The sequence below is a fragment of the Canis lupus genome, chromosome 13 (assembly GCF_048164855.1).
Source record: "Canis lupus baileyi chromosome 13, mCanLup2.hap1, whole genome shotgun sequence".
NCBI classification, from domain to species: domain Eukaryota; kingdom Metazoa; phylum Chordata; class Mammalia; order Carnivora; family Canidae; genus Canis; species Canis lupus.
Genome location: NC_132850.1, coordinates 2,146,662 through 2,174,191, shown reverse-complemented (window position 1 = coordinate 2,174,191; position 27,530 = coordinate 2,146,662). Strand labels below are relative to the sequence as shown.

The 27,530-nt window shown below is 42.8% G+C and overlaps 1 protein-coding gene across 12 annotated transcripts; it reads right to left on the bottom strand.

Annotated features, from left to right (window-relative positions):
• Positions 1-2,332: 2,332 nt before the first annotated feature.
• ZMYND12 (zinc finger MYND-type containing 12) lies at positions 2,333-27,525 on the bottom strand. 12 transcript variants are annotated; one of them, XM_072771633.1, is made up of 10 exons: positions 26,933-27,057; positions 24,106-24,162; positions 17,198-17,339; positions 15,807-15,978; positions 8,704-8,873; positions 6,258-6,380; positions 5,913-6,024; positions 4,710-4,901; positions 4,460-4,626; positions 2,333-2,670 (listed from the first exon to the last, which is right to left on the bottom strand). In XM_072771633.1, the coding sequence occupies exons 2-10, from the start codon at positions 24,135-24,137 to the stop codon at positions 2,545-2,547; spliced, it is 1,236 nt and encodes a 411-aa protein (XP_072627734.1). In that variant the 5' UTR covers positions 24,138-24,162; positions 26,933-27,057; the 3' UTR covers positions 2,333-2,544. The 12 variants fall into 12 exon arrangements, with proteins under 12 accessions (XP_072627734.1, XP_072627731.1, XP_072627732.1 ...); XM_072771630.1 differs by lacking the exon at positions 24,106-24,162 and having other exon boundaries at positions 26,933-27,089; XM_072771631.1 differs by lacking the exon at positions 24,106-24,162 and having other exon boundaries at positions 4,460-4,605; positions 26,933-27,089.
• Between the last annotated feature and the right edge of the window lie 5 nt (positions 27,526-27,530).

The window sequence follows — 27,530 nt, the reverse complement described above, 5'->3', positions numbered from 1 at the left end:
AACTAGAGATAAAAGAATCACTTCATAGTACAGAAAATAAAGATTCAATTCACCAGGAAAGCCTAATGTTTGAATTTGTACTTGCCTAATAATAATAAAGCCTCAAAATATATAAAGCAAAAATGGATGGAACTACAAAGAGAAACAGATACATCCGCAATCATAATGGATAGATTTTAAATGCCTCTCCCAGAAATAAACAAGTAATTCAACAAGGTTATGCACGATTTGAAAATATGAACAGGCTCGACTTAACAGACATACACAGGGCAATGTGCCCAATAATTCTATTCTTCTCTAGCACAGACAGAATGTTTTCAAATATTGAGCATATCCTGAGCCATACAGCAAACCACAACAAAGTTCTAAAAGTCAGAATTGTACACAGCATATTTTATGACTTCAATAAAATTAAGCTAAAAGTCAGCAACAAAGAAGGAATTAAGGTTACCACCTTCTTTTAAAAATTAAGAATCCTATTTCTAATGGACTCATAGATCATAGAAAATTAAATATTTAACGCAAAGTGACAATTGAAATGCTGCCTTTCATATTGTGTAGGATAAACTAAGGCAGTATTTAGAGGAACATTTATAGCTTTAAATGCAAATTTTCAAAAAGCAGAAAGACTGTATCCCCCACACCCTTCTATGGCAAAGACCTGATGATTAAATTACTAAACATATGGAAAAGTAGAAGGTTATGGCCTATAATCAAGAGGAAAATCAGTCAAAAGGAACAATAAATTGGGGTGCCTGGTTAGCTCAGTTAGTTAGGTGTCTGACTTCGGCTCAGGTCATGATCTCAGAGTCCTGGGATCGAGTCCTATGTCTTACTCCCTGTTTAGTGGGGAGTCTGCTTCTCCCTCTCCCTCTGCCCCTCCGCCTGCTTATGCTTGCTCACATGCTCTCTCTCGCTCTCTCTCAAATAAATAAATAAAATCGTTTTTAAAAAGAACAATAAGTATAAACACTCTAATTTACACAATGAGTTTATAAATAGATTCAGTGAGGAAGGACGCATGAACAAAACCTCAGAGGTGGTAGGAGGACAGAGAATGGAGCAACGAAGAAGGAAGAAAGGGGCTGATGAATATGGTGAGGAGGGAGCTAGAGTTTAGTGAAATGGCCTTGGGAGACTTCCTAGGAACAGGGAATTTCCAGTATTTTCTTGTAAATTATCTGCTGAAGAGTGGTTGATGCTCCTCCTCACCCCTCCAAACTTCATCACACATCTCTTTGAAAGAGTGGACCCATACCCCAGGCTAGGGGGTGAGAATCCAGAAGCACAGGGTATGTTCCAGAAGAGAGGAAAAACAGCTGCATGAAGGTTGTGCAGAGGAGAATGCGCCTGGAGTGACAGTAAGGCCCTGTGACTTCATAGCTACCGTGGAGAAGCTCAGAACACGCACTGGTATGGAATGGGGGTTCCAGCAGATTTTACCTAGACCTGAAGGGGCAACATGGCCACCTGACCCCACCTGACATATTTTTATTAACTTACAGTGAGGAACACAAAACTGTCTCCCAAGTCCTCAACTTCCATATCCTCTCCCTTGGATGAAGATCTTATCCAGGAAGCAAAGTGCTACTGGGCAGGCTGCTTGGAGAGTCTGGAGAAAAGAAAGATGTGCTAGATGACCAGAGGCATCGATGGGACAGGCCGAAATAGCCACGGTCATATCTGGGCTGTTTTACAATAATAATGAATGAGATTCTGGGGGGATCAAGATCACTTGAAAGCTATTAAAGTGAGAGAGTGGGGATTTGAACCCAGGTGTGTCTGCCTCCAAGGCCTATACTCTGTCCCTTCCATCAAATCCTTGTCTAAGAAAAGAAAGACCCTGGCCCGGAACAGTATCTCAGCCTATCCAGACTCTGGGGTGCCCCGCCAGGCCCAGGGGCCTTCTCTGGCAAAGACCTGTGATTTATGTCCGCATTTTCCTATATGTTTTTGATATATCTCATGTCCTTTTTGTTCCACTACTTTCTTTTCACTGTCTTCTTTTGTGTTAAATGGATATTTTCTAGCATAACATTTTAATTTCTTTATCGGTTTGTAACTATTTTTCAGAGCAATTTTCTTAATGATTGCTCCAAGAACTACAACGGACATTGAAATCACAATCTACCTCCAGATTAATGCTAACTTAATTCTGGTAGAAGAGGAAAACTTTGCTCCACTGGAACTGTATCCCCCACACCCTTCTTTGGCAAAGACTTATGAAACATGTGTCCCGGGGAGACTTCTGGCAAATGCGATAAACTATTTGTGGTTTAATTTCAAGCACATCACTCAAAGTCATACAAAATCATGAAGCCAAGTGCAAAGGTCATGATAAAGATCAGTTTTACTGATTTCTATGCCTAAAACTCTATATTCCCTCCCATACGCTGTGTAAGAATAAAAACATGACTCCATAAGCAGGCCCAGGGGAAATGAGTAGGAGCTTCAGCAAGCTCCTCAAAGCAGTTGTGCAAACTGGAATATATTTGATGTTGAGTAGCCCCTTGAACGGTTCCCTGATGCAGAGTTCATGGGTCACTAAGTAATGGGATGAGCTTCTTCAGCTGAGATCATATTTAGTAAGTCTTCAATGGTGCTTTGTTCGTTGACACTGAGATGCTGTTCTTTGGCTAGACTGAAGGCTCTCATGGCATATTCTTGTGCCTGGAATAGAATTGCAGTTACAAAAGGAAGTTGTCATAGGAAAGCTTTATGTTGGGAAGCCCCATCTGTGCTCAACCCAGAAACACAGGAAAGGACCCCTCCGCTTCTCACACCTGCCACGGAGCCCTTGTTGGAAATTTGTGAACACCCACCGGGTCCTTACAGCTAGCCACACATGTGCTGGGTGGGGCGTGGGGGACCAGAGAAACCCACCTGGCTTGACAAACTAAGCACAAAGTAAGTACAGCTGTCTAGCAGAGTGAGCTCTCTATAGGGTCTTAATCAGGACCCTCTGAACCAACTGTGCAAGATGCAGAGGTGACAGGTGCCATCCTGGGGGCCATGTAATCCAGAGTTTTGACTTGGACCGAGGCCTCCCGGAACATCCTGGGACACCCTCTGGGCTACCTGTGGGCTATCCCTCTCACCTCCTCCCTTCCTTCCAATAAATATTTATTGCATGGCTATGATGTTCCAAGTACTATGATCACAGGTCGAAACGCCTGCCCTCTTGGAATTTACAATACAGGGCAGGGAGAGAGGCAATAAACAAGACAAATAAGCAAAACATCATCCACCTTCAATAGTGATACATGTTAAGGAAAAAAAAAGGTAGGAAAAGGGGGCTGGGAAGCACCAGGAGGAGGGTTTTGCAGCTTTAGATGTGGGGCCAGGGAAATCATCATTGAAAATAAGACAGTTGAGTAAAGACCTAAAGGAAGGGAGGTGTCAGGGGCCGCCTGGGTGGCTCAGTGGTTGAGTGTTTGCCTTTGGCTCAGGGTGTGATCTAGGGGTCCTGGGATGGAGTCTCATATCAGGTTCCCCACAGGGAGCCTGCTTCTCCCTCTGCCTGTGTCTCTGCCTCTCTCTGTGTGTGTCTCTTGTGAACAAGTAAATAAAAATCATTAAAAAAAAAAAAAGGAAGGGAGGGAGAGAGGTGTCAATCTCGAGTATATAGATATGTCCCTATGCCCTAAGGACCTCCTGTAGATCTAACACCCTTCACCCTGCCTTGGGGTCAGGACTTTTTGGAGTACACAGTCAAAATTGATCCCTGAACTGTAGGAAAGAGGTTTTGTCCAGTGTAAGCTTGGAAATTCAATGGAAATGTTCCCCTGTTCTCTCAGCACTCTTACCTAACCCCAGAGAGTGCCCTGGTCTTCACTATCACATGATTATAACTCACTCACGGAGCTCTACTAGGTCCTGGTATACAGTAGGTGCTTAGTAAAGTTTGCTGAAGATAGGTAGGGAGGAAGGGGGTGGGGAAGGGGATCCTATATTTTCCATGACCCCCACACAGAAAAGCCTCCTCCAGCCAACCCTCCCTCCCCATCTCTCTCCTTGCCTGCTTTTCTTTTTCCTTGCAGCGCTCTTCACTATCTGACATTACATTACGCATTAAGTGTTTCCTTGTTTATTGTGACTTCCCCTCCTCCAAAAGAAATTGGGCAAACAATGGACCCTCTCTGTTCCTCAGTTTCCTTATCTGTAAAGTGGGTATAATACAGTACCTACTTCATGAGTTTGGCCCAAGAATTAAATAGGATAGTTCATGAGAAGTACTTAGGCTAGTGATGGGCATGTCCCTAGGGAGGAAGACAATGCAGTTTCCATTATGCATGTTGGACCCAACAAATGAGAAACATCGGGAGCATCCAGACTGCTTTGAATGAAGTGAGGGCTTACTCAGAGGGCAAAAGCCAGTGCAACTGGGCGAACCCCGCCAAATTCACCTCGAGGAATTTCTACCTCCCTTTCAGACACGGTGCTTTCTGGGGAAACTTGCCTTTGAAGAATTCATCATCAGGTAGTAAAGCATGACCAGGATTTTCAGAACAAAGATTGTCTTTTGGGGGTCTGTGTTGGATGTAGATTCTCGAATATTCCAGATTGAGGTCAGTATCTGTATGGCTTCTGCTTCCTGGGCTTCATCTGCAATGGAAAGGAAGGAAGCTGGAATGAAGAAGCCGGCCTGGAGGTGAGCAAGGAGCGGTCAGGGCACCGGCCTCCTGCACGAAGCACAGCAGGTTCCTCACCTGGTGGCCACGTGCAAGTAGGAAGCCAGGTGGTAACAGGCAGCTCCACCAAACCTGCTCCTCCCCACAAGTTGCTCAAGGTAGCTACGGTTTCTGGTTTCTCTCTTTCGGAGTCCTGAGCTCTTGATTTCTTAGGCCCCAAATGCAGGAAGCTGTCACAGTGGGATTCCTTGGGGTCCCCCTCAGCTTCGGCTGGAGAGCAAGAGTGGGGAGCCAGGACTTCTGGCAGCCAGCAGCTTGATCCTCCCCCAAATCCAAGGGTGCTTGAGCAATGGCCTCTCTGCTCCCCCAGTGTGAGTCTGTTTATTCTTCCTCCCAGCAACTTTGGGTCCTACTTTGGACCATTTTGAGTTATTTGGGGCCAGATGCTTATAAGTACCTTCATGTACTATGCTTAGAGAAGAAGGCAGAAAGGACATACACCATAACGCTAAGGTTGGCTGCCTTTGGATTTCTATGATTTCCAAGTTTCTTCCTTTAACCTAAACCACTTTTATAGTGAGAGAAAACTCAATAAAGTTAAAATTTAAAAAAAAATCTTAGCTCCAAACCTCTCCTCCAAGAAGTCTTCAGCACTATCCAACTTCCCTATGCTCTTCCTTCTGGGGCCCACCCTGTAATACAATGCGTACTTGCAAGAACTTCCTTTTATTTCATATAGCTTCTATCTCATCAACCACACTGTATGTGCCTTTTGAATTAGAGGAACTAGATCCTCTGTCCCTTTTTATTATCTCAGAGGGAATGATGCTGTGCAGCCCCACTCAGCACTCACACTTTGCTGAGCCTGGGAACAGAGACATGAATGACACTCAGCTCCGCCGCTGAGAACCTCACTGTTCAGTAAAGGAGGAGGAGAAAGCACCAGAACAAATGAGCAATGTGGCTTCTTCAGAGAAAACCCTGGCTTATGTGCCCTGGAGAGATAACACACATGACATGGCTTGGTGGAAATCACAGAGGGCTCTGGAAGGTCTTTCTCTCTATATATATGTCCCTTATGAGCCCCCAGAGAGGCTATGTGTGGTGCCAGGGCTCTGAATCTTTTGGATTCCCCCATCTCAGGGTCCTCATCAGTAAAATACAGAAGGTGGCACTGATGTGCTCCATGACAGGGACAGTGGCTCTCCGTCATGGGGACAAGGCCTGTGAATTAAGAGGGGTGAAGCCACGGCTCTACTTCCCAGGGAGAGTGCCACTCACCCAAGCCAGTGTCGGTCTCAAATCGTTTGCCCAGTAAGTCTATCTGCTGGATGCGATTCTGTGAGAGCACTTGGTAGCGATTATTCAGGTATTTACTCCAGATCTCAGCGATCTGTTGGGAAAGCAGATGCAATCAGAGCAGCAAGCCAGACCCGAGCCTAGTCCATTTTGCTAGTAAAGAAACAGGAAGAAAGGAATAGTGGAATATATCATGTATCAGACCACGTGATCTTGGGCAAGTCATTTCATCTCTCTGTGCTTCATATTTCTCTTGAATGGCCTGACACCAGTTGTAACTTAGAAGGCCAAAGTACCAAGGCTCAACTCCCACATTCCCCAGCTCACCTTGGTGTACAATGTGTCTGCTAGGTCCAACTTTTTAAGGCCGTAGAAGATATTAGCCAGGTGGAAATAGCCCCCCGAGGTCCTGATGTCCTCTGTTCCAAATGCACAACTGGCAAAATAAATCTATAGCAGGAGGAAGAAGAGGTGCTTTAGTTCTCCTTGTAAATCACATATCTGATAAAGAACTTGTGTACATAGAAATTGTAATGAACTTTCACGGCAGCATATTTAAAATTTAAAAATGGGCAGAAGATCTGAATAGACATGTCTCCAAAAAGATATGCCAATGGCTAATAATACATGAAGTGATGCTTGGCATTATTAGTCACTAAAGAAATGCAAGATAAGATCACAATGAGATACTACTTCACACACACTGCAATGGCTCTAATCAAAGAGGCAGAAAACAAGTGTTGGCGAGGAAGTGGGGAAAATGGAACCCTCGCATGTTGTTGGTGGGAATAGAAAATGATGCAGCCTCTGTGAAAAGCAGATTGGCAGTTCTCAAAGACTTAAATGGTGAGTGACTATATGACCCAGCAGTTCCATTCTTAGGCGTATACCCAAGAGAAATGAAGGCATGTGTCCACTCAGACTTGTACACAAATGTTCAGGGCAGCATTATTCATAACAGCCAAACAGCGAAGACAACCCCAGTGTTCATCAAGTGATAAATGGCTAAATAAATTGTGTATATCCAGACGATGAATACTACTCAGCAATAAAAGGAATGAAGTATTGATAGGACAACACGGATGAAACTCAAAGTAATTATGCTAAGTGAGAGAAGTCAGATGAAAAGACCACATATCATTCTGTTTATATTGAATGTCCAGAAAAGGCCAATCTACAGAAACAGAATGTGGCTGCCTGGGGTTGGGGGTCAGAATGAGAAATGAATTGTAAATGGGTGTGAGGGATTTCTGGGGTGATGGGAATGTTCTAAAACGGGATTGTGCTGATGGCTGCACAACTCTGTAAGTTTACTAAAAATCATTGAGTTGTACTCTTAAAGTGGTAAGTTTTATGATATGTATCTATAAAGCTACGGTTGTTTTGTTTTTGGTTTTATTTTTTTGAAAGGTAGGCTGAAGAATCTGAGGTTGATCTACTTCTTAACTGTGTGGCCCAGCTCAAAAGATAGAATCTGTAACTCTGCTTAATTTGTTGTGAGAGCATAGAGAGAAAACACAAATAAGGAAGTGTATTAGTCTCTTAGGTGGAAATAGATGGCACCCTCAAAGTGTTTCCTGAAGATAGTTTAATGAAAAGATTGTTTAAAGAGACATACAGAGGTTAAGGAACCAAGAAGAGCTAGTGAAGCACCAGCGAGTGTCAACAGCAAGAAATTATTACTCTCCTGACTCCTGAAAAAGAAAGAGAGAAAGCAAGTCACCAGGGCCCTACAAGAGTTAGAGCTATGGGAGAAGGCCATCTGCCAGTAGCTGGGGCCATGGAGGAACAATACCCCTGCCAGAACCGGGATGGAGCAGAAAGGCAGCAGAGAAAATAGATACCCAACCTCTTTCCCCTCCTAACATCCACTCCCCTGCTATGCCTCTCACTCTCTAAATCCTTCAGAAACCAGGAAGCAATGGATTCTGGATAGAGGTCAGCCTCCCAGGACATAGTAGAGCAGAGAATGGATTTGGGGGAGGGGGATATGGAGACTAACCAGCACAAGAATGCTTCCAGTGGATTTATGGACATTGTGCAGTGGAGACAACTGGAGGGAAGGTTGCCCAGTGGAGGGGCTGAAGAGAGAACCAACTCGTGTTGAGACAGCATCCTGACCCTAACCTCAACCAGATTTCAGGTTCAGGAACCTTCTCTCTGGTAAAACTGTCCACTACTGAAATCCTTATAGAAACCTCATTAAATTTTGGAAGAACAGCTCCATCATCACCCTCATCATCATATTATCTAACAGTTTTACAGTTTGATAGTTTATAAAGAACGTTCATATATGAACAGCTCATTTAAATTTAATAACCACACTCTGAAGTAGAAACATTGATGTTATATGTAAAAATGATAGCAAAATGCTGCATATACAGTGTCCTATTATTAACCTCAATGACCCAATGAGGCATGAGCTATTTGATGATTTGTCTTATACTTGATGAAAGAGGTGAAATAGTTTGTCCAACACTATGTCTAAGAGTAGAAGTAAAGCCCTTCTCTTAACCAGTGTGCTGTTCTGCCTTTATTACCCTCAGAGCAATCGGGCTTGGAGAAGTGATATGACCTGGCCAAGGATCCAGAGCCAAGAAATGGAAAGGCTCGAACTCAGATCATTAGGTCATTAGAATTGTGTTCTTGCTAATACCTCACCAGTCAGTTGTCAACAGAAAGTTCTAGAGAAATGCTCAGTTAATAAAGAACAAACAAAACTAAGTATAGCGGTTCCCAGAAACATTCAGGTGTTAAAATTTAGCTTGTTTACATCATTGGCCAGATGATAACGGGCTTCCTCATAGTTCTCCTTGGCTATAGAGAGAAGTCCCAGGTTCCGATGCAGTAAAGATTGGGTGGCATAACAACATTCAGTTGATTTGAGGACTGTCCACTGGGCTTGGGATAGATATTCTTCAGCTTGAACAATCTGGCCCAGACCTGCCCAAAAGAAGTAAAGAAGGTTATAATTCATATCCTGGCTAGAGGACACATGATGCACTGTGAGTCAGCACCCATTCACTCATTGATTCACTGACCCCATCATTTATTGACACACAAGAACTGGCACATGAACATTCATAGCAGCCGAGCCACAATAGCCAAAAAATAGAAATAACTTAAATGTTCATCAACTGATGAATAGATATACAAAATGTGGTCTATCCATAACCATGAGTAGAATATTATTCAATCACAGAAGGGAAAGAAGTATTGACACATGCTACAACACAGATAAGCCTTGAAGATGTTACACTAAGTGAAAGAAGCCAGACATAGAAGGTCACATATTGTCTGATTCCATTGATATGAAATGTCCAGAATAGGCAAATCCGTAAGACAGAAAATGGTGGCCAGGGACTGGAGGGAGGGAGAATGGAGTATGACTACTAATATGGGCATGGGGGTCCATTTGGGGTGACTAAAATATTCTGTAATTAGATGTAGTAAAGGTTGTACAATCTTGCGAATATACTAAAACCACTGAATCATACCTTAAAAGAGTGAATTTTATGTACGTGAAACGTATTTCAGTTTATATATATATTATGTGCATAAAAGATATTAACTATATATTATTAAATATTTAATTTAATATCTTTTATGTACCAGGCCTTGTGTTGAGTGATGAGGATTCCAAGATGAATCCAAGCCATTGCCCTTGAAAGATTTACAGCTGCGGTCAGGGAATGCATGTGTGACATGAAAACAAATATATTTATAACATAGTATAAGTGCAACAATAGTTACATCATAAGATTTGGAAGTGGTAGAGAATAGGAGGTGTTTAATTCTATAGATGGAAAAAAAAATTCTATAGATGGGATGTAGAGGCCAATGGTATGGGGAACGGCATGGTCAGTGCTATGGACTGAATGTTGAGTCACCCCAAAACACATAATTGAAGCCCTAATCCCCAAAGTGATGGTATTTGGAGGTGGGGCCTTTGGGAGGTAATTTGGTCCTAAGAGTAGAGCCCTGTGAATGGAATTAGTGCCATAAAAGAAGAGATACAAGAAAGGTGATCCCTCTCTCTGCCATATGAGGATAATAAGTGAGAAAGTGGCTGTCTATAAGCCTGAAAGTGGGACCTCACCAGACACTGAATCTGCAGACACCTTGATCTTAGACTTTCAGTCTCCAGAACGGTGAGAAATAACTTTTTGTTTAAGCCACCCAGTCTGTGGTATTTATTATAGCAGCTGAGCTAAGACAGGAAAATCTGAGCTGAATTTTGAAGATAGATAGAAGTTTTCCTTTTTTTTTTTTTTTTAATATTTTTTTCAACTTTTATTTATTTATGATAGTCACAGAGAGAGAGAGAGAGAGAGGCAGAGGGAGAAGCAGGCTCCATGCACCGGGAGCCCGATGTGGGATTCGATCCCGGGTCCCCAGGATCGCGCCCTGGGCCAAAGGCAGGCGCCAAACCACTGCGCCACCCAGGGATCCCGATAGAAGTTTTCCTGACAAATAATGGAGGGCGGGCATCTGGAGCAGAGGTAATACATATGCAGAACCATCGGGATGTGAAACAGTAGGCTGTGAATGGAGAACTCTCTGTGCATCTGTGATGCTGGAGCACAAAGTGTGAGGAGGAATCAAGTTGCAGGAAACGAGGCTAAAGACATAGTCAGGGGACAGGTCATGGAGGGCTTAGTCAGTTGCTCCAAGGAGGTGGATGCACGTGGATAAAAATTAGAGGATTTTCAGAAATGGAGAAAGAGAGAATTGGATTTAGATTTAGAAGGATCCAAAAAAAAAAAAAAAGATTTAGAAGGATCCCCAGGAGCCAGGGTGGAGGAGGAAGGACCAGAGGGGAGGAAGAAAAGCGGAAGACTCACTAGAGGACTTTTGAAATAGTTCAGGCAAAGACTGATGAGAGCCTGAACTAAGGCAGTGAGCGAAGATGGAGCCGATATATAAGAGACATTTAGGAGCTAGAATGGACCCCACATGGTTACTAAGTAAAAGGCACCTTTACTTCTACTATTCAGAGACTGCTGACACCTAAAACTTTTTGTTTGGTTGTAAAGATGCATCACAGTTTCCTGCCTCCCTGATTGCCTCCTAGGGAGGCTGTCAGAACCGGATAGAAAACTACCTTGCCAGCCTTCTGCAGAGCTGGAGGTGTGCTCTGGGTGTGGGGTATTTCCTGTGATGGATGCTGCAGCAGAAATGGCACCAGGAAAGGTCAGGAGATGAGGACAGAAACCCCTCATAAGTCAATCTTCGGGGATCCCTGGGTGGCGCAGCGGTTTGGCGCCAGCCTTTGGCCCAGGGCGCAATCCTGGAGACCCAGGATCGAATCCCACGTCAGGCTCCCGGTGCATGGAGCCTGCTTCTCCCTCTGCCTGTGTCTCTGCCTCTCTCTCTCTCTCTCTCTCTGTGTGTAACTGTCATAAAAAAAAAAAAAAAAAAAAAAAAGTCAATCTTCTATTCTGCTTGCCCCTCCTCCCAGGCCTGGTTCACAGGCAGGCATCACCCAGTCTAGCCATAATCACAGGTCACTGAATTGAAGGGGGAGAGCTGAAGAAGAAGCAGTCTGAGGGAGGAAGCAAGTAACTTTGCTTGACTAAAGTTCAAACTAAAATGGGAAGATACTAGATTAGAAGCAGAAGGCCGAGGCCCAGGTTCCTGGCTCATGCGAACATTGCAAACCACAACTTCCATCTGGATTTTTCTTTAAAATAAGAGCTGTAGACTGAGGTCTTCTCAGATTTAAAGAATCAAACGACTCTTAGCAAAGATTATCTAGATGGGGAAGAGATTGGTAGAGGGCACCGCCAGACACTGGAAACTTTTCTTCATGCAGTTTCCCTTTGAGGAGACTATGCCAGGGGAGGAAGGCCCCAAGGCCAAGCTGAACCGGCAACTAAACTAGCATCCCAGAGGAAAAGGCATACTTGGGAGAAAAACCTTGAGGTCCCAAAATCCAGACAACAGGTAGAGTGAGATAGGAGGAATGTACTGCTCCAAGCAGGTCTAAACTAAGACTGTGGCCCTTGGGGGGTAAGTCTAGGCATGCCCCCTTCTACACAGTGCTTGCCTGGGGAGGTGTAGGGATGGAGCGGAGGTTTCAGACACACAAAGATGCCAGAGGAAGTGAGACTCTTACAGGGCCATGTCATTAGCGTACAGAAGAGAAAAAGAAAGGACGGCCAGTTAAAGAGTGATGGCACCTGTCTGCAAGGTGAGACAGCCGGCTCACCCTGGGCTAGCAGCCGATCTGAGAGATGTTGTGGGGGAAGATTTTGCAAGGCTTGATGACGAAAGTAGAGGAGACGAGAATAAGGCAGTCACAGATCTGCGAGGCTGGGAGGCATCCAGGGGAAGGAAAGGGAATTCGCAGTCACTGAGGGCCTGCTATTTGCTGTCCGTATGCTATGCTCCACCATTTGCACCTGTGATCTAAGTTGGCCACCAACTCCATGAAATAAATAGCAGAGGAGGAATGTGCCGAGGAGGAAACTTCATTCATTCATTCAACCATACATTCACTTAATCTAGAGTCTCTATCCCTTTGCTAGATGCTCAGCACATACTAGTGAATAAAACAGACATGATCTCTGCCCTCAAGAGCTTATAATCAAGGGAGCTAGATACACGATAAACAAACAAAAATAAAGTGCCATGAAGGAAATGAACAGAACACAATCATCAAAAAAAGGGGGGAAGAAACATACCTTGATTGGATGGGAACACCTCTCTGAGAAGATGATATTTAGGCAAATACCTTGATACGTAGGATCACTCAACCAGTAAAGAAAGAGTTGGAGGGGTCCCTGCGTGGCTCAGTTGGTTTAAGCATCCAACTCTTGATTTCAGCTCAGGTGGTGATCTCAGGGTCATGAAATAGAGCCCTGTGATGGGCTCTGCACTCAGCAGGGAGTCAGGATTCACTCCCTCTGCCCCTCCCCCCACTTGCAATGTGCACTCTCTCTAAAGTAAGTAAATAAATCTTAAAAAAAAAAAAAAAAATTGGAATTTGAACCCAAGCTCTCCTGGTTCCAAAGTGCTAACCAGAGTGAGCGAAGATGAGTAAGGTGGCTCGTTGAAGATATTGTCTGACTGACAATATCATCTCTTGTTGATTAAAATTCCAAAGTTTTACCAAAAAGAAAAGAAGAAACTAAATACCTGTTATTTTTTTCCACTCCAGTCTGGAGGAATCTCTAAGATGACAAAGAGACATGTGCACAAGGAATGTGATTTATTTAGACTTTCAAAAAGGTTGGCAAGGTTTTCAATGACCGGGGGAGGTATAATGAGAACTTCCATTTAGATGGAACCTTCCGGCTTGCAAAGCACTCTCATGTTCTTTACACACAAACTCATTTAATCCTCAAAACGATCCTGTGAAGGGGACTCAGATTCACCAAATGCTTTCACAGTGCCCACCAGATGTCAGGTTCTATGAGAGGAGTTTTTGAGCACCTCCTCCATGCTAAGTGCTGTTCTGGGTGTGAAGAGATTCTTGTGAGTAAGAATAGGGACAGGCCCAGTTCTCTCTGAGCCTGTAGTCAGAGGGGGGGAAGAGGAATTTTAATTAAGTAATCTCATCAATGGAGATATAATAATAACTATTATTATTTTGGTTTTAAAAAATACTTTAATATTAGAGAGAGATCACACGCAAGCTGAGGGGAAGGGCAGAGGGAGATGGAAGGGTGAAGAATCTCCAGCACACTTCCTGATGACCGCAGAGCCTACCTGGGGCCCAATCTCAAGACCCTGAGATGGTGACCTGAGCCGAAACTAAGAGTTGGATGCTTAACTGACTGAGCCACCCAGGCGCCCCTGTATGTATAATTATTACTGAAATAAGTGCCCAGAAAAGAGGATGAGATTTTTAAGGGGGTATATAAAAAGAAACCTGGCCCAGTCTGGGGGCTTGGCAAGGCTTCTAGACAAGGAGGTGGTAACTCTTGAATAGGACTTAGGTGGAGGGGAGAAGAAGGCAGGAGAGGTGGAAAGAGTGGCTGGAGAAGAACCTTCCAGTACAAAAAGGAAGGAGGCCAGTGTAACTAAAAGGGAGAGAGAAGATATCAGATGAGGTGGAAAAATTTATAAAGCCTGGCCCAAACTGTACCTCATAGGCTCTTGCGGAACCCGGTCTTTATTTAGTGGAGTGATTTGACCCTGAATCCCATTTTCCACTAAAAAAAAAAAAAACCAACCAACCAACCAAACAAACAAACAAACAAAAAAACAAAGCTCCTTGGAGGGACGTTCCAGAAAGCAGGAAAGTGATCGAAGAACTCGGGAATGTGTCAAGGAGACACGGAATCCAGTCTGAATGGGCTGCCACTTGCCAGATCCCAAACAGTCTAAGCACCAAATTAATGATAAGATTATTAATACATTGACTAGAAAAGGGAACCAAGATTTCATACTGATATAAATAAGTAAATGAATTTACTGAAAGTTTGATGGAATGGGATATTTATATAGTTTCAGAATACTTGTCCACAAAATACTTATTAATCGCAAAAAGGAGGAAGAGTATACAAAGGGAAGCCTGGTGATACCACCTTAATAGCGTGACTTAAATGGGTATCATCAGGCATGAAATAAACTGAAAACACGTGCCAACTTGTAGGATGAGGTGCAAACAACACAGCACCACTTGTGATACTCCCACCGAACATACATCACCTGAGTCCAGTCGAGAGGAAACATCAGAGAAACCCAGGTCGAGGGACATTTTGTAGAACACTTGGCCTTCAATCTTCAAAGTGTCAGAGTCATACGGTCAAGGAAAGACTAAGAAACTATTCCAGAATGAAGGAGACTAAGAACACATGGCAACAAAAGTGAAAAGCGTGATTTTGGCTTGTATCCTTCTGCTCTAAAGATGTAACTGGGACGACTAGAGAAACTCGAATGGGGAGTGCTTAGTAGATGAGAGCAGATGATGGTTGTAGTGGTGGATTTGAGGGATTTGGTCTCTGTGGGAAATGCATCAGGCACGCAGCTTACTCTCATGTAGCTCAGGGGGAAAGACCTGGTTTGTACTGTATTTCCAACAGTTTTGCCTTTCAAAAGTCCACTTTTTAAAAAGAAAGTAGTGGCTATTACGATGTATAAAGTGGGCTGTACAGTAACTAAAGCCCTGCGGATGCTCAAAAATGTTAATTCCCCTCCAAGATGCTAATTCTCTTCTGGGAGCAACCGCCATGTGGGATGGAGCCAAGTCTGCGCTTCCCACTCTCACCCAAGGGATGAGATATGTAGTTCCTCTTCCCTCTCCCCTCCACAGGAGCAGGTTCCTACACTCCTCTTTGAACCAGGTGACCCTGACACAAAGGCTGGTAAAGGTAAATATCACCCTCAAGCTGAGTCAACCCAACTCTCTCTTCTAGGAATTTAACACTGGCAATCGGATGCTGATTGCTTCTACTACCCTCCTTGAACTTGGAGGACGTGTAAATTCCACATAAATTCAGGTACATCTGATATTTTGGGGTAGCTGTTTTCCGTAGCAGGCATGGGACAGAAACACCTGGTCTGCAGAGATGGTGAATAAAGCAGCTGCCAAGAGAGAAGCAGAGACAAGACAAAGGCCCAAGAAAGAAAGAGAGCCCCGGCCTTAGTTTGTTACAACATTCTGATTCTAGTACCTCGTGAAGACTCAGTTCCCCTGGGACACTCCAGGGTCCTAATAAATGCCCTCCTTTTGCTTGGGCCAGCTAGGGTGGATTTCTGTAGTAGCCCAAAGTTGATGACATCTGCTTCCCCACTTGGGCCAAACCTTATAGTGACATTGCTCTTTTACAAAAGGTATTTTGGTGCCACTGCCAGTATAACCCAATATAGAGCTCCTTAAGGGGCCTGGGGGGTGGCGGGTGGCGGGTCTCAAGTCATTTCACTTACCAAGGCTCGCCTCGGCCAAGAGCAGGTAAGCAGGTACAAGCTCTACTGAGCTCAGGCCATGCACACTCATGCGGAAGCGAAGCGAGTGCAAAGCTGCTGGAACGGCAGCTTCGTGTTTTCCTTCAAAGAGGTATTTCTGGGCTACAGTGTAGCAGAATTCAATCAAATGCTTCTGCAGAAGAAAAAACTAGAGCATCTCAGACAGCTGAAAGGTAAAAGGCAATGGTGGCCACAGGTACACCTGGAGGAAAGCTAATATCCAATGAGCTGGTTGAGGGCACTTGGTTAACCTGCTTGTACAGGTGGACGTGAGACCCAAAATGGGTGATGTAAAAAGGTGGACCTGGATTGTGAGTTCCTCGAGGTCCAGGGAGCAGTGTCTTTTCACCTGAGTTCATTGATTGGCAGAGATGAGTGCTCAGTGTTAATTAAACAAATATTACTCTTGTATTTATAGTAAAATTGCAGTTTAGCAAAATCGTTATGTCTCAGGATATTCCAAAACTTTCCCCCTGTTATTTGAGTTAATTTTGAGAGAAATAGCTTATCTTTCATTCTGGAGTTAGCCTGCTTAGCAAATATCAGAAATAACTGAAACTGCATTGTTCCAAAGCCATTCTCAAAGTGTCGCAATGCTAAAACTGATGAATCTGGTGTTTTGAGATTTATGGCTTATAAAGCCTTAGTTTTTTGTTTTTTGTTTTTTTTTTTTAGAATAATTGAGATGCTGCCAATGCTATCATAGAAGTTTTAAAAGTTCTTTTATGAATTCACCAGTCTATTCATACATCATTTTTTTGACCACCTTGCTCTTGCCAACATACTTGGCATATATGGACGTTATGACTGAATTCTGTCCCCACCCCAGCTGCACCCCACCCAAACTCCTATGTTAAAGCCCTAACCCCTAGTACCTAAGAATGTGGCTGCATATGGAGACGAGGCCTTAACAGAGGTGATTAAGTTAAAATGAGGCCATTAGGGTGGCCCCTAACCCAACCGTACTGGTGTTCTTATAATAGGAAGAAATTTGGGGAACACCAAGGATGCCTGTGCACACAGGAAACCAAACCTGCTGATGCCTGATGTTGATCATGGACGTCAGAATTGTGAGAATTGGTTCCAGAATTGTGAGAAAAAACCATTTCTGTTGTTTAAGCCACCCAGTGTGTGGTATTTTGTTATGCCAGCCCTTGGAACCTACTACAGTAGGTGTTCAGCAACTATGTGAAGAATGACAGACTGAGGACTTAAAGTCATGAAGCAAAGCATAAAGTCACCTCTGTCCTCAAAGAGGTTCCAGTTTGGTGATGTGGCTGCAGTACACCCCGTGTCCTGGGCGGTCTCCCTGCGCCCATGAGCTAAGCCTGTACCAGGCCTACAGGACCCACCTGCCGCTGCTGGAGCTGCTGTAGGCCATGCCGCCGCTCCTCTTCCGAATTGTAGAAGGGCATGGAAGTGCGCAGCGGGATCAGCAGCTGACATATCTTCTCATGGATGCTGCTCCAGTCAGCTCTTTGATGAACCAAACCGCTGACAATAAAAACGTGGACTTCAGTATCTTTCCCTGCAGCCTGGCCTAAGATTCTAGTGGCCCCACTACTTGGCCGAGCCCTAAACACCAGAAAAGTAAGCCCAACACACCTCAGGCAGGGACCCCAAAGCCATTTCTGACACAAATTGCTTTTCTCTCATGTGCTTATTTGATAGTGTAGAAACTAGTTTGGGGTGAGAAGCTGTGGCTTCTTTGGGCACAGGTTCACACTCCAAAGTCATGGTGACTGGTGACACTATGGCTGTTGTTCTGCTTTCCTGCTTTGTTAATAACCAACAAAGACAACTTTTAATCTAAGGCCACTTTCGGAATATCTGATCAATGCTGATGGCTGTGAGGATCTTTTTCTTGGGGAAGGGAAAGGAATTTACATTTGCTGAGGCTCTAGGAGCCACTTGGCTATGATGTCGCATGGCTCTGGGGGAGCAACGGGCATTGTCTTCTGTGCTCCAGGGGCACAGTCACAGGAACAGGCTAGGAACGGGTCCCCATTCCCAGCATTGCAGCAGGTGTCTCTGCAAGTGACTGTTTAACTTTTTGAGAGCAAAAGCTATGACTTCAAAGATAAAGAAGCATAGGCAGGAAGAGCTTAAGTCGTTACTCTCAGCCTATACTCCAGAGCCAGCTCTCCAGAGGGAAGCACCTTGACAGTTTGGTACAAAGCTTTTCTGAGTTTTACATACAGATTTGGTATTTTTTTCAACTAATTCATTGGACAGGACAGAAGTCCTGCCAAGAATCTACTCCCATTCCTCAAAGAAATACCTCTGTCACTGATTCTCAAATCTCTTCCCAGATTCTGACCCTTCCTCCAATTTTTTTTTTTTACATTTTTAAAATGATATATAACTCACATACCACAGAAAATTCACCATTTTTAAGTATAATTAGGGACGCCTGGGTGGTTCAGTCAGTTAAGCATCTGCCTTTGCTTCAAGTCATGACCCCAGGGTCCTGGGATGGAGCCACACATCAGGCTCCCCGCTGAGCAGGGGAGCCTGCTTCTCCCTCTCCTGTTGCCCTTCCCCCTGCTTGTGCTCTATCTCGCTCTCTCTCAAATAAATAAATAAAATCTTAAAAAAAAAAAACACTATAATTCAAATTCAGTGGTTTTTAGTATATTCACAAGGTTGTAAAGCCATCACCTTATCTAACTCCAGGACAATTTCATCACTCAAAAAAGACACTCCATTTGCTCTAACTGGTCCTCTCATTCTTCTTTCCACCCACTGGTGCCCAGAAACCTCGAATCTACTTTCTTTATGTAGTTGCCTGTTCAGGACATTACATATAAATGGAAACAGATGATATGTGACCTTTTGTGTCTGGTCCCTTACACTTAGCATAATGCTTTCAAAGTTCATCCACTTCATAGCATTCATCAATATTATATTCCTTTGTACATCTGAATAAATATTCCACTGTCTGGCTGTATCACTTTTAATGTTTCTCCACTCATCAGTCGGTGGACATTTGGGTTGTTTCTACATTTGGGCTATTGTGAATAATGCCGCTATGAACATTTGTTTATAAATTTTTGTATGAACACGTGCTTTCAGAGCCTCTTGAATATATACCTAAGAATTGCTGGGTCATACTCTATGGTAACTCTATGTTTAACTTTTTGAGGACTGCCAAACTGTTTTCCGTAGAGGTTGTACCATTTTACAGCCCCGCAGCAACAGATGAGGGGTTCACATTTTCTGTATCTTTGCCAACACCTGTTACTTTTTTTTTTTTTTTTTTTTTTACTACAGCCATTTTAGTGTGTGTGAAGTGGTATGTCATTGTGGTTTTATCTTGCATTTCCTTAACAACCAATAATGCTCAGCATCATCTCATGTGCTTATTGGCCATTTGCATATCTTTGGAGAAGTGTTAACTCGAATCTTCTGACCATTTTTTTAAGTGGGTTTTTTATCTTCCTATTGTTGAGTTTTAAAAGTCCTTTACATATTCTAGATATAAAATCCTTATTGGACATGATTTGTAAATATTTTCTCCCATTCTGTGGGTTGTCTTTTTGCTTTCTTAATAGTGTTCTCTGATACACAGAAATTGATCTTTGATCAACTAAATTTTGGTGGAGTCCAACTAATCTATTTTTTCTTTGGATTTTTCTGATTTTTTTTTTTTTTAGATTTTATTTATTTATTCATGAGAGACGCAGAGAGAGAGAGGCAGAGACACAGGCAGAGGGAGAAGCAGGCTTCTCGCAGGGAGCCCGATGCAGGACTTGATCCCCAGCATGCACTGATGCTCAACCACTGAGCCACCCAGGCATCCCTAGATCCTTGTGCTTTTGGTATAAAAGCTAAATTGTTGGGATACCTGGGTGGAGCGTGTCCAGGGTCAAGTCCCATATCCGGCTCCTTGAGGGGAGCCTCTTCTACCTCTGCATGTGTCTCTGCCGCTGTGTCTCTCATGAATAAATAAAAAACAAAAATTAAAAAACTGTATCCTAATCCCAACTCACACATATTTCCAACTATATTTCCTTCTGAAAGTTTTATGTTTTTAGGTCTTACATTAAGCCCTTTTTGTCTATGGTGTAAGGCAGGGGTCCAAATTCATTCTTTTGTATGTGGCTATGCAGTTATTCCAGCATCATCTGGAAGGGATCAATCACTCTTTCACCAGTTGAATGGTCTTGGCACCCTTGTTGAAAATCAATTGACCATAAATGTACATGCTTATTTCTGGACTCTTAAACCTAGTCCACTCATCTATATGTCTATCCTTACGCCACTACCACACTGTCTTTATTACTGTAGTAGTACTGACCATTTTTTTAAGTGGGTCTGATCTTTTTTTTTTTTTTTTTTTTTTGGTCAGAAAATGACCAGTAATTTAATACCGGTAAAAAAATGACCAGTACTTTATTACTGTACTGTACATTAAAATTTGAAATTGAAAAGTATGTGTCCTCCAGCTTTGTTATTTTATTTATTTTTATTTTTTAGCTTTGTTCTTTTAAAAGACTCTTTAGCTATTCTCAATACTTTGCATTTTCATTTAAGTTTTAGGATCAGTGTGTCCATTTGTACAAAAATGACAGGTGGGAGTTTTGATAGGGATTGCACTGAATTAATAGATCCATTTGAAATGTTAACTGTCTTTAAAAAAAAAAAAGATTTTATTTATTTATTCATGAGAGACACACACAGAAGGCAGAGGGAGAAGCAGGCTCCCTGCGGGGAGCCTGTTGTGGGACTGGATCCCAGGACCCCAGGATCACGACCTGAGCACAAGGCAGATGCTCAACCACTGAGCCACCCAGGTGCCCTGAAGTGTTGTTACTACCTTAATAAGTCTTCTAAACTATGAATATGGAACAGCTTTCCATTTATGTAGGTCTTTCTTTTAAAAATGTTTTTCAGTTTTTAGTGTATAAGTCTTGCTCTTCTTTGATTAAATCTCTTTTTTGATGCTATTGTAAATGGAATGGCTTTCTTAATTTCATTTTTAGATTGTTCATTGCTAACATGCAGAAATACAACTGATTTTCTCACATTGATCTTGTCTTCTGTAACCTTGCTGAATTTGAATTCACTTATTAGTTCTAATAGTTTGTTGTGGGTTTTTTGTAGATTCTTTAGGGATTTCTCTATATAAGATCATGTCATCACCAAATAGAAGTACTTTTACTCCTTTTCCAGGATAGATGATGACTTTTATTTCATTGTCTTACCTAATTGCTCCAACTAGTATTTTTAGAACAATGTTTAATAGAAGTGATGAAAACATCATTGTTGTCTCATTCCTGGTTTTAGGGTGGAAAGTTTTCGGTCTTTGATCACTAAATATGATGTTAGCTTTGTGTTTCTCTATAGATTATTCATACTCATTACCAAGTTAAAAGTTCCTTTCTATTCCTAATTTGTTGTGTTTTTATCACAAAAGTTATTGGATTTTATCAAATGCTTTTTCTCTATCTATTGAGGTTATCATGCAGTTTTTGTCTTCTCTTCTGTTAGGATAATGTCTTAAATAGATATTCGTATGTTGAGCCAACCTTGAATTCCTGGAAGAAATGTCACTTGGTTATGATATATATTAAAAAAAATCCTTTTTATATGTTGCTGATTTGGTTTGTTAGTATTTTATGGAGGATTTTTTGCATCCATATTCATGAGGGATATTGATCTGTAGTTTTCTTGTGATGTTTTTGTCTGGTTTTGGCATTAGGATAACACTGGCCTTATAAAACGAGTTGGGAATGTTTTCTTCCTCTTGTATTTTTTGGGAAGAGTATTTGAAGAGTTGGTATTAATTCTTCTTGAAGTATTTGATAGAATTCACCAGTGAAGTCATTTGGTCCTGGGGTTTTCTCTGTGGGACGTTTTTGATTGCTAGCTAAATCTCTTTACGTATAGACCTACTCAGATATTTTTCTCTTGAATCAGTTTTGGTTGTTTGTATTTTATCAGGAATATATTTCATCTAGGTTTTCTAACTTGTTGGTATGCTATGCTACATAGTATTCTCTTATGACCTCTTTTATCTCTGCAAAGTTGCTAGCAATGTCCCCACTTTGATTTCCTACTAGTAATTTGGGTGTTCTGCTCTTGTTCAATTTAGCTAAAGGTTTTTCAATTTTGTTAATCTTTTTTAAAAGCCAACTTTTGGTTTTGTTGATTCTCTATTGCTTTTCTATTCTCCACTTCACTTATTTCTGCTCTAGTATTTAATATTTTCCTCCTCCCACTAGCTTTGGGTGGGGTTTGCTTTTCTTTCTCTAGTTTCTTAAAGTGGAAGGCTAGATTATTGATTTGAGATCTTCCTTCTTTTATAATCTCTGTGTTTAAGCTAGAAAGTTCCCTCTGAGTACTGCTTTCACTGCATCCCATGAGTTTTAATATTTGTGTTTTTGTTCTCATTTCATCTCAAAGCATTTTCTAATTTCCCTTGTGATTTCTTCGATCCACTGGTTTACGACTTATTTCCATACATTCATAAATTCCTCAAATTTTCTTCTGTCATTGATTACTAACTAATGTCATTCCACTGTGGTTATAGAACATGCTTTGTATAATTTCAATCCTTCTAAATTTTTTGAGACTTGCTTTATGGTCTAATACATGGTCTATCCTGGAGAACATTCCATATGTGCTCAAGATGAATGTATATTCTGCTATTGGTGGTAATGTTCTATAGATGTCTGTTAGGTTCCGTTGGTTTATAGTGTTGTTCAAGCCTTGTATTGCCTTGCTAATCTTCTGTTCATTATTGACAGTGGAACTGAAGTGTCCAACTATTATTTAGTTCTCCCTTCAATTTGACATTTAATACTTCATGCATTTTGAAACTGTTGTTGGATACATAAATCATGAATTTTTACATTTCTATTGCCTACTGTATATTTTTACTCAAATGTGACTAAGTTAACTGTTTGCTTCCAATTATACATATTCCAAAACTGGTAACAGTAACCTAGCACAGGGTCAGCAAAGTTTTTCTGAAAAGGGCCTAATAGTAAATATTTTAGGCTTTGAGAGCTACATGGTCTCTGCTGCAAAATTCAACTCTTCTGTTGTAGCAGAAAAGCAGTCATAGACAACATATAGCTTTGTTCAATCACTCTCTCTCCTTCCTTCCTTGTGGGACAACAGAGATGCAATAAATTATTTTCTTTATAAACTGTAACCACTATCACAGAAATGATAAAAGTATTTAAAATTTTTTATAGGTAATTATTGTAAACAAATCAATAAAAGCACTTAACAGCCAGGACACAGAAATAGTTGAGTTCAATAGGGTATTTATTAAATCGGGGCTTCTTGAGTAATTGTGTGAGTAATGGAAGTATTAATTTACTTAACTGCCTAGACTTTTGTTCCACTGAGAGCATTTGACATATCTTGCTTTTCCAAATAAAATAAGCATTATTTATACGTTCATGAGCTCTTTCCTTATTTGTCTGTCTCACCCCTAACACCCAACACAGGGTCATGCATAGAGAAGAAGTTGCAAATTATATTTTCAATCAGGGCTCACAATCAAGTAGCTTGTGAGCCAGACGTGTTTTGTTTGGCCATTATCTTGTTTTTAAAACTGAAATGCATGTCTTTTGGCAGGACACTCATTCCGCAGTTTACCACAGATCCTACTGTCTATTGAATACTACTTCACTGCTGTTCTCTCTTCCTGGACAGTGAGAGCATTTTAATTTGTGCCCCATTTGTTCAATAAAAGGAAAACTTATTTCAAATTACTCTTATCTATATGCTACGATTTGCTCATCTATAGTACTGAAGCCTCTTTTACTTGTCTATAATGTTTCAGTGAGTACTTTTAATGAAATTGCCCTTTCTTACAAATGTTCAATTCCCTGGGAACATTCTCACAAACCAATACAGAACAATATGTGAAAGATTACAGAGAGCATACATATAAAATGGATGTATGTATAGGGAAAGAATATAATGAAATTGATCAAAATGTCAGGTTATTAATTTCTGGGCTGTGAGATTATGGATTATTTCTCTTTATTTTTTATATTTTCAAGTTTTCTACAGTGAGCATGACTTACATTTACAATCGGGGAAAAACTCTTTGGCAAAAAAAGAAAAAAACACTTTCACAAATTCAAGTTGACTCTCCTTCCTGCTCCTTAAGTTGGAGAAGGAAAGAGAAGGAAAGGAATATTGAGTGCCAACTTAGTCTCAGGCATGACACTAAAACACAAAAACCCTCTGAGGAAGGAATATTAAAGTACCCATTTCTGACATATAGAACAATTACCTCAGTTTTATTTTATGGAAAAATCTTGACATCTCCAGGATACAAGGATATAGAAATCTGGAGGGAAAAAAAGGCTGAGTGAGGTAGGGGGTGGGGGCAAAGAGAAGACCTTAAAGAGAATGAAAGGCAGTGAAAGAGGAGAAGGCAAATAATGCTGGATAAGGGCATAGGAAATAATGATTTATTCACGCATTCATCAAATATTTAGTTTCAACTATTTCAAGACACTTTGCAGGAGACTGTAGGGTATACACAGATGGGTCTGACACAGATCAAAAGATAGCATATGTATCACAGTCCTTCTATACATATTCAACATAATATCCTGCATTAATGAAACATGAGAAAATGACATAACACACTTGCCAACAACTCAAATGAAGAAGGGAAATAAGAGTCAACTGAGAGTAGAGTGACTACAAAGTGAGTTGAGAGGAAGCAGGAATTGCTTCTGGTGCAGGGATGATGGCGAGAGGGAAAGAGATACATGCTCGTATCAGCCATAGGACTCTAATCTCTCTCCTGAGTGCCAGGCCTGTACTTGAAGTCGTTCATTAGCCATATTTCCCAAGTGACCTGAAGGCTCTCAAACTCTGTGTCCCTATCCCCATCTCACCACCACCTCCCTATCCACTTAGAAGTCTGCTTACTCAACAAATGATCAGAGTGTCTGGTATGTACCACCAGTAGGCTTAGTAAAAGACAGAGATATTAAACAAGGAAATATAAAATACAGCCGTACAGGAAAAAAGAAGAGGTGAGACAGAAAAATAAGAGAGGAGCATTTTCAGAAAGACCTCTCTAAAGACATAACATTTTTGAGAACTGAAGGATGAGAAGGCCCTAGGAAGATCTGTGATTGAAGTGGAGGTTCCCAGCAGTGGAGGGAACAGCTTAGGCAAAGACACTGAGGGAGGAAAGGACTTAGCAAGTCAGAACTGAAAGAAAACCTCTGTAATTACATCAAGGATTAGAGGGTGGGGAGTATGGTGGGAAATGAAGTTAGAGAGCTCACCGGGGCTTTGCAGTTTAGTTTCTGCTACAAATTCTGAATTGTATTCTAAATGCAACGAAAGACACAGCAATGAAAACACAGATGCCATCCCTCCCTTCATGGTATATACAGATCTAGTGAAGAATACAGATTATTAAACAACTGATTTCAATCTGTGTCATAAGTTTTAAGATAGGGAATATACAGAGTGCTGTAAGAGAGCACGGAGGAGGGGACACCTAATTCAGTCACTCTCCACAGGGACCATTGCAACAACTTCTCAATCAGTTATGCAGCCTCCAGAGTCACCTTCCAACTTATCTTCCACACTGCTACCTATCATCTTTCCTTGACACAAATGAGAGCCGGTCAAAACTATCTATGACCTCCCAGAGGGTAAGTTCCAAAACTTCTTGATCTCCTGTCACCATTTGGCCCTAACCTCTATCTTCTCGGTTTAAGCTCCTACCACTACCTATCACAATGGTTTTTAAACTTTCTTTTTAGTAGGAAACACATTTTATCATTACAAACACACATTATCCACATCAAACGCCAGAAAGTTTCAAGAAACAATTCAAGTAGGATTACTCTGATACTTTCTGACTTCTTTCCTTAAAATGCTGGTTGATTTATTCATGACTTGCTAATGGGTCTATTCTGCAGTTTGAAATCAGTGACTGCTTCCTCCACTACGAATTTCTCCACTCGGCTTTGAACAAGCTCTGTGATTGGATGCCTGGATCCAAAGAGTAGCCTGGATGCCAGGAGAACCCTGCCCTTCTGTCTTCATTGTTTATTCACCTAGCAATTTCCTACTGACCTCCCAAGAGTCATCCCAAACATTATTTATTCAGAGAAACCTTTCCAGATATTGCCCCAGTCACCGTACTTCCATCCTTGGAGGTCCCAGGAAATAACACACCCTGAGCGACAGTACGTGCCATGCAGGGTCTATTACAATGACTTTTCAGAAACAGGTCAGTCTGCTCTGGACGAGGTTTCTGGACATGAGCAACCTGGCTGTTTTATCTCCGGTCCAAAATAAGGCCTAATCGGAAGCAAAGGTCAGGGGATGTCCCCTTGAATAGATGAAAACTCACCTCATTTTCTGCTACCCTCCCCCACACTCTCACCATCTTGGCTGTGCACCAGACAAACTGGCCTTCTTTCTAGTCCTCAAGCACACAAGGTCTTTCCTCCCTCAGAGCCTTACTCTTCCCCCAACATTTCCCTGGCAGCCTGCTTGCTGCTACTTTACCATCAAATCAATATCTACCCTTAGAGAGGCCGCCATCTGCCCAACCTCTCAGCACATTTCTTTTTTTTAAAGATTTTACTTATTTATCCATGACAGACACAGAGATGCAGAGAGAGAGGAGCAGAGACACAGGCAGAGGGAGAAGCAGGCTCCATGCAGGGAGCCCGAGGCGGGACTCTATCTCGGGTCTGCAGGGTCACACCCTGGGCTGCAGGCGGCGCTAAGCCGCTGAGCCACCAGGGTTGTCCTCTCAGCACATTTCCTTTGTTTTAATGGCATTCAAGGCTCTCTGGAAATTATCTTATTTTCTTTGTTTACTCGTCTACCTGTCCCACATTAGTAAGTGAGGGGCACAGTCCGCCAAGTATCCCCCAGGAACTTGTGCGGCCAGGACGATGCACAGCGTGCAGGAGGCGGTCAACGAAACCTCAGGTGACGAATGAGGGAGCGGGAGCCGGGGGTGCGGACGCAGAAGTCCGGGGAGCTGTCCGGGAGCCGCCGGGAGTGTTCCCGGGCAGGGCCGCTGCTACGCCCTGCGCAAGGCACCCAGGTGCCGCATTTCAAGGGCCTACCAGTAATAAGTGACCGTGCAGGCCGTGCACACCCGCTCGGCCGGGGCTTCGCACACCTCGCAGCACAGCCGCCGCCCTTTGGGCACCGCCAGCGGGTAGATGCGGTCCATGCTGCAGCCCGCAGCGTCTGTCTCCAGGACGGTTGCCTGGCAACGACGCGCCGCGCGCCGGCGTCACGTGACCGCCGTCGGGCGCACAGGGAGGGGGAGGGGGCGTGGCTGCACTGACATCTAAGAGTGTATTTGTGCAATTAAAAAAAGAAACCAAAAAAAAAAAAAATCAAACGCAAGAGACACAACTCCTCCCCGTACGTCCCGAGGGTTAAAAGGTTCGGGCAGTGTGACTTCAGTGCAATCGAAGCGCAGGGAGGCGCGTACGGTGGCCGGCGAGCGGCAAGAGCAGCCGGAGGAGGACGCGAAGGGGCGGCTCCCCGGGCCCTTGCAGCCCTGCCCTGCCCTGCCCTGCCCTGCCCTGCCCTGCCCAGCCGCCAGCCCCCGCCAGCCCCCGCCAGCCCTGGGTCACCTCTGCGGCGCTCCGGCTGCGGACACCGCGGGCAGCCGCGCAGGACGAGGCCCGCCCCTCGCGACTGCGGCTGCGC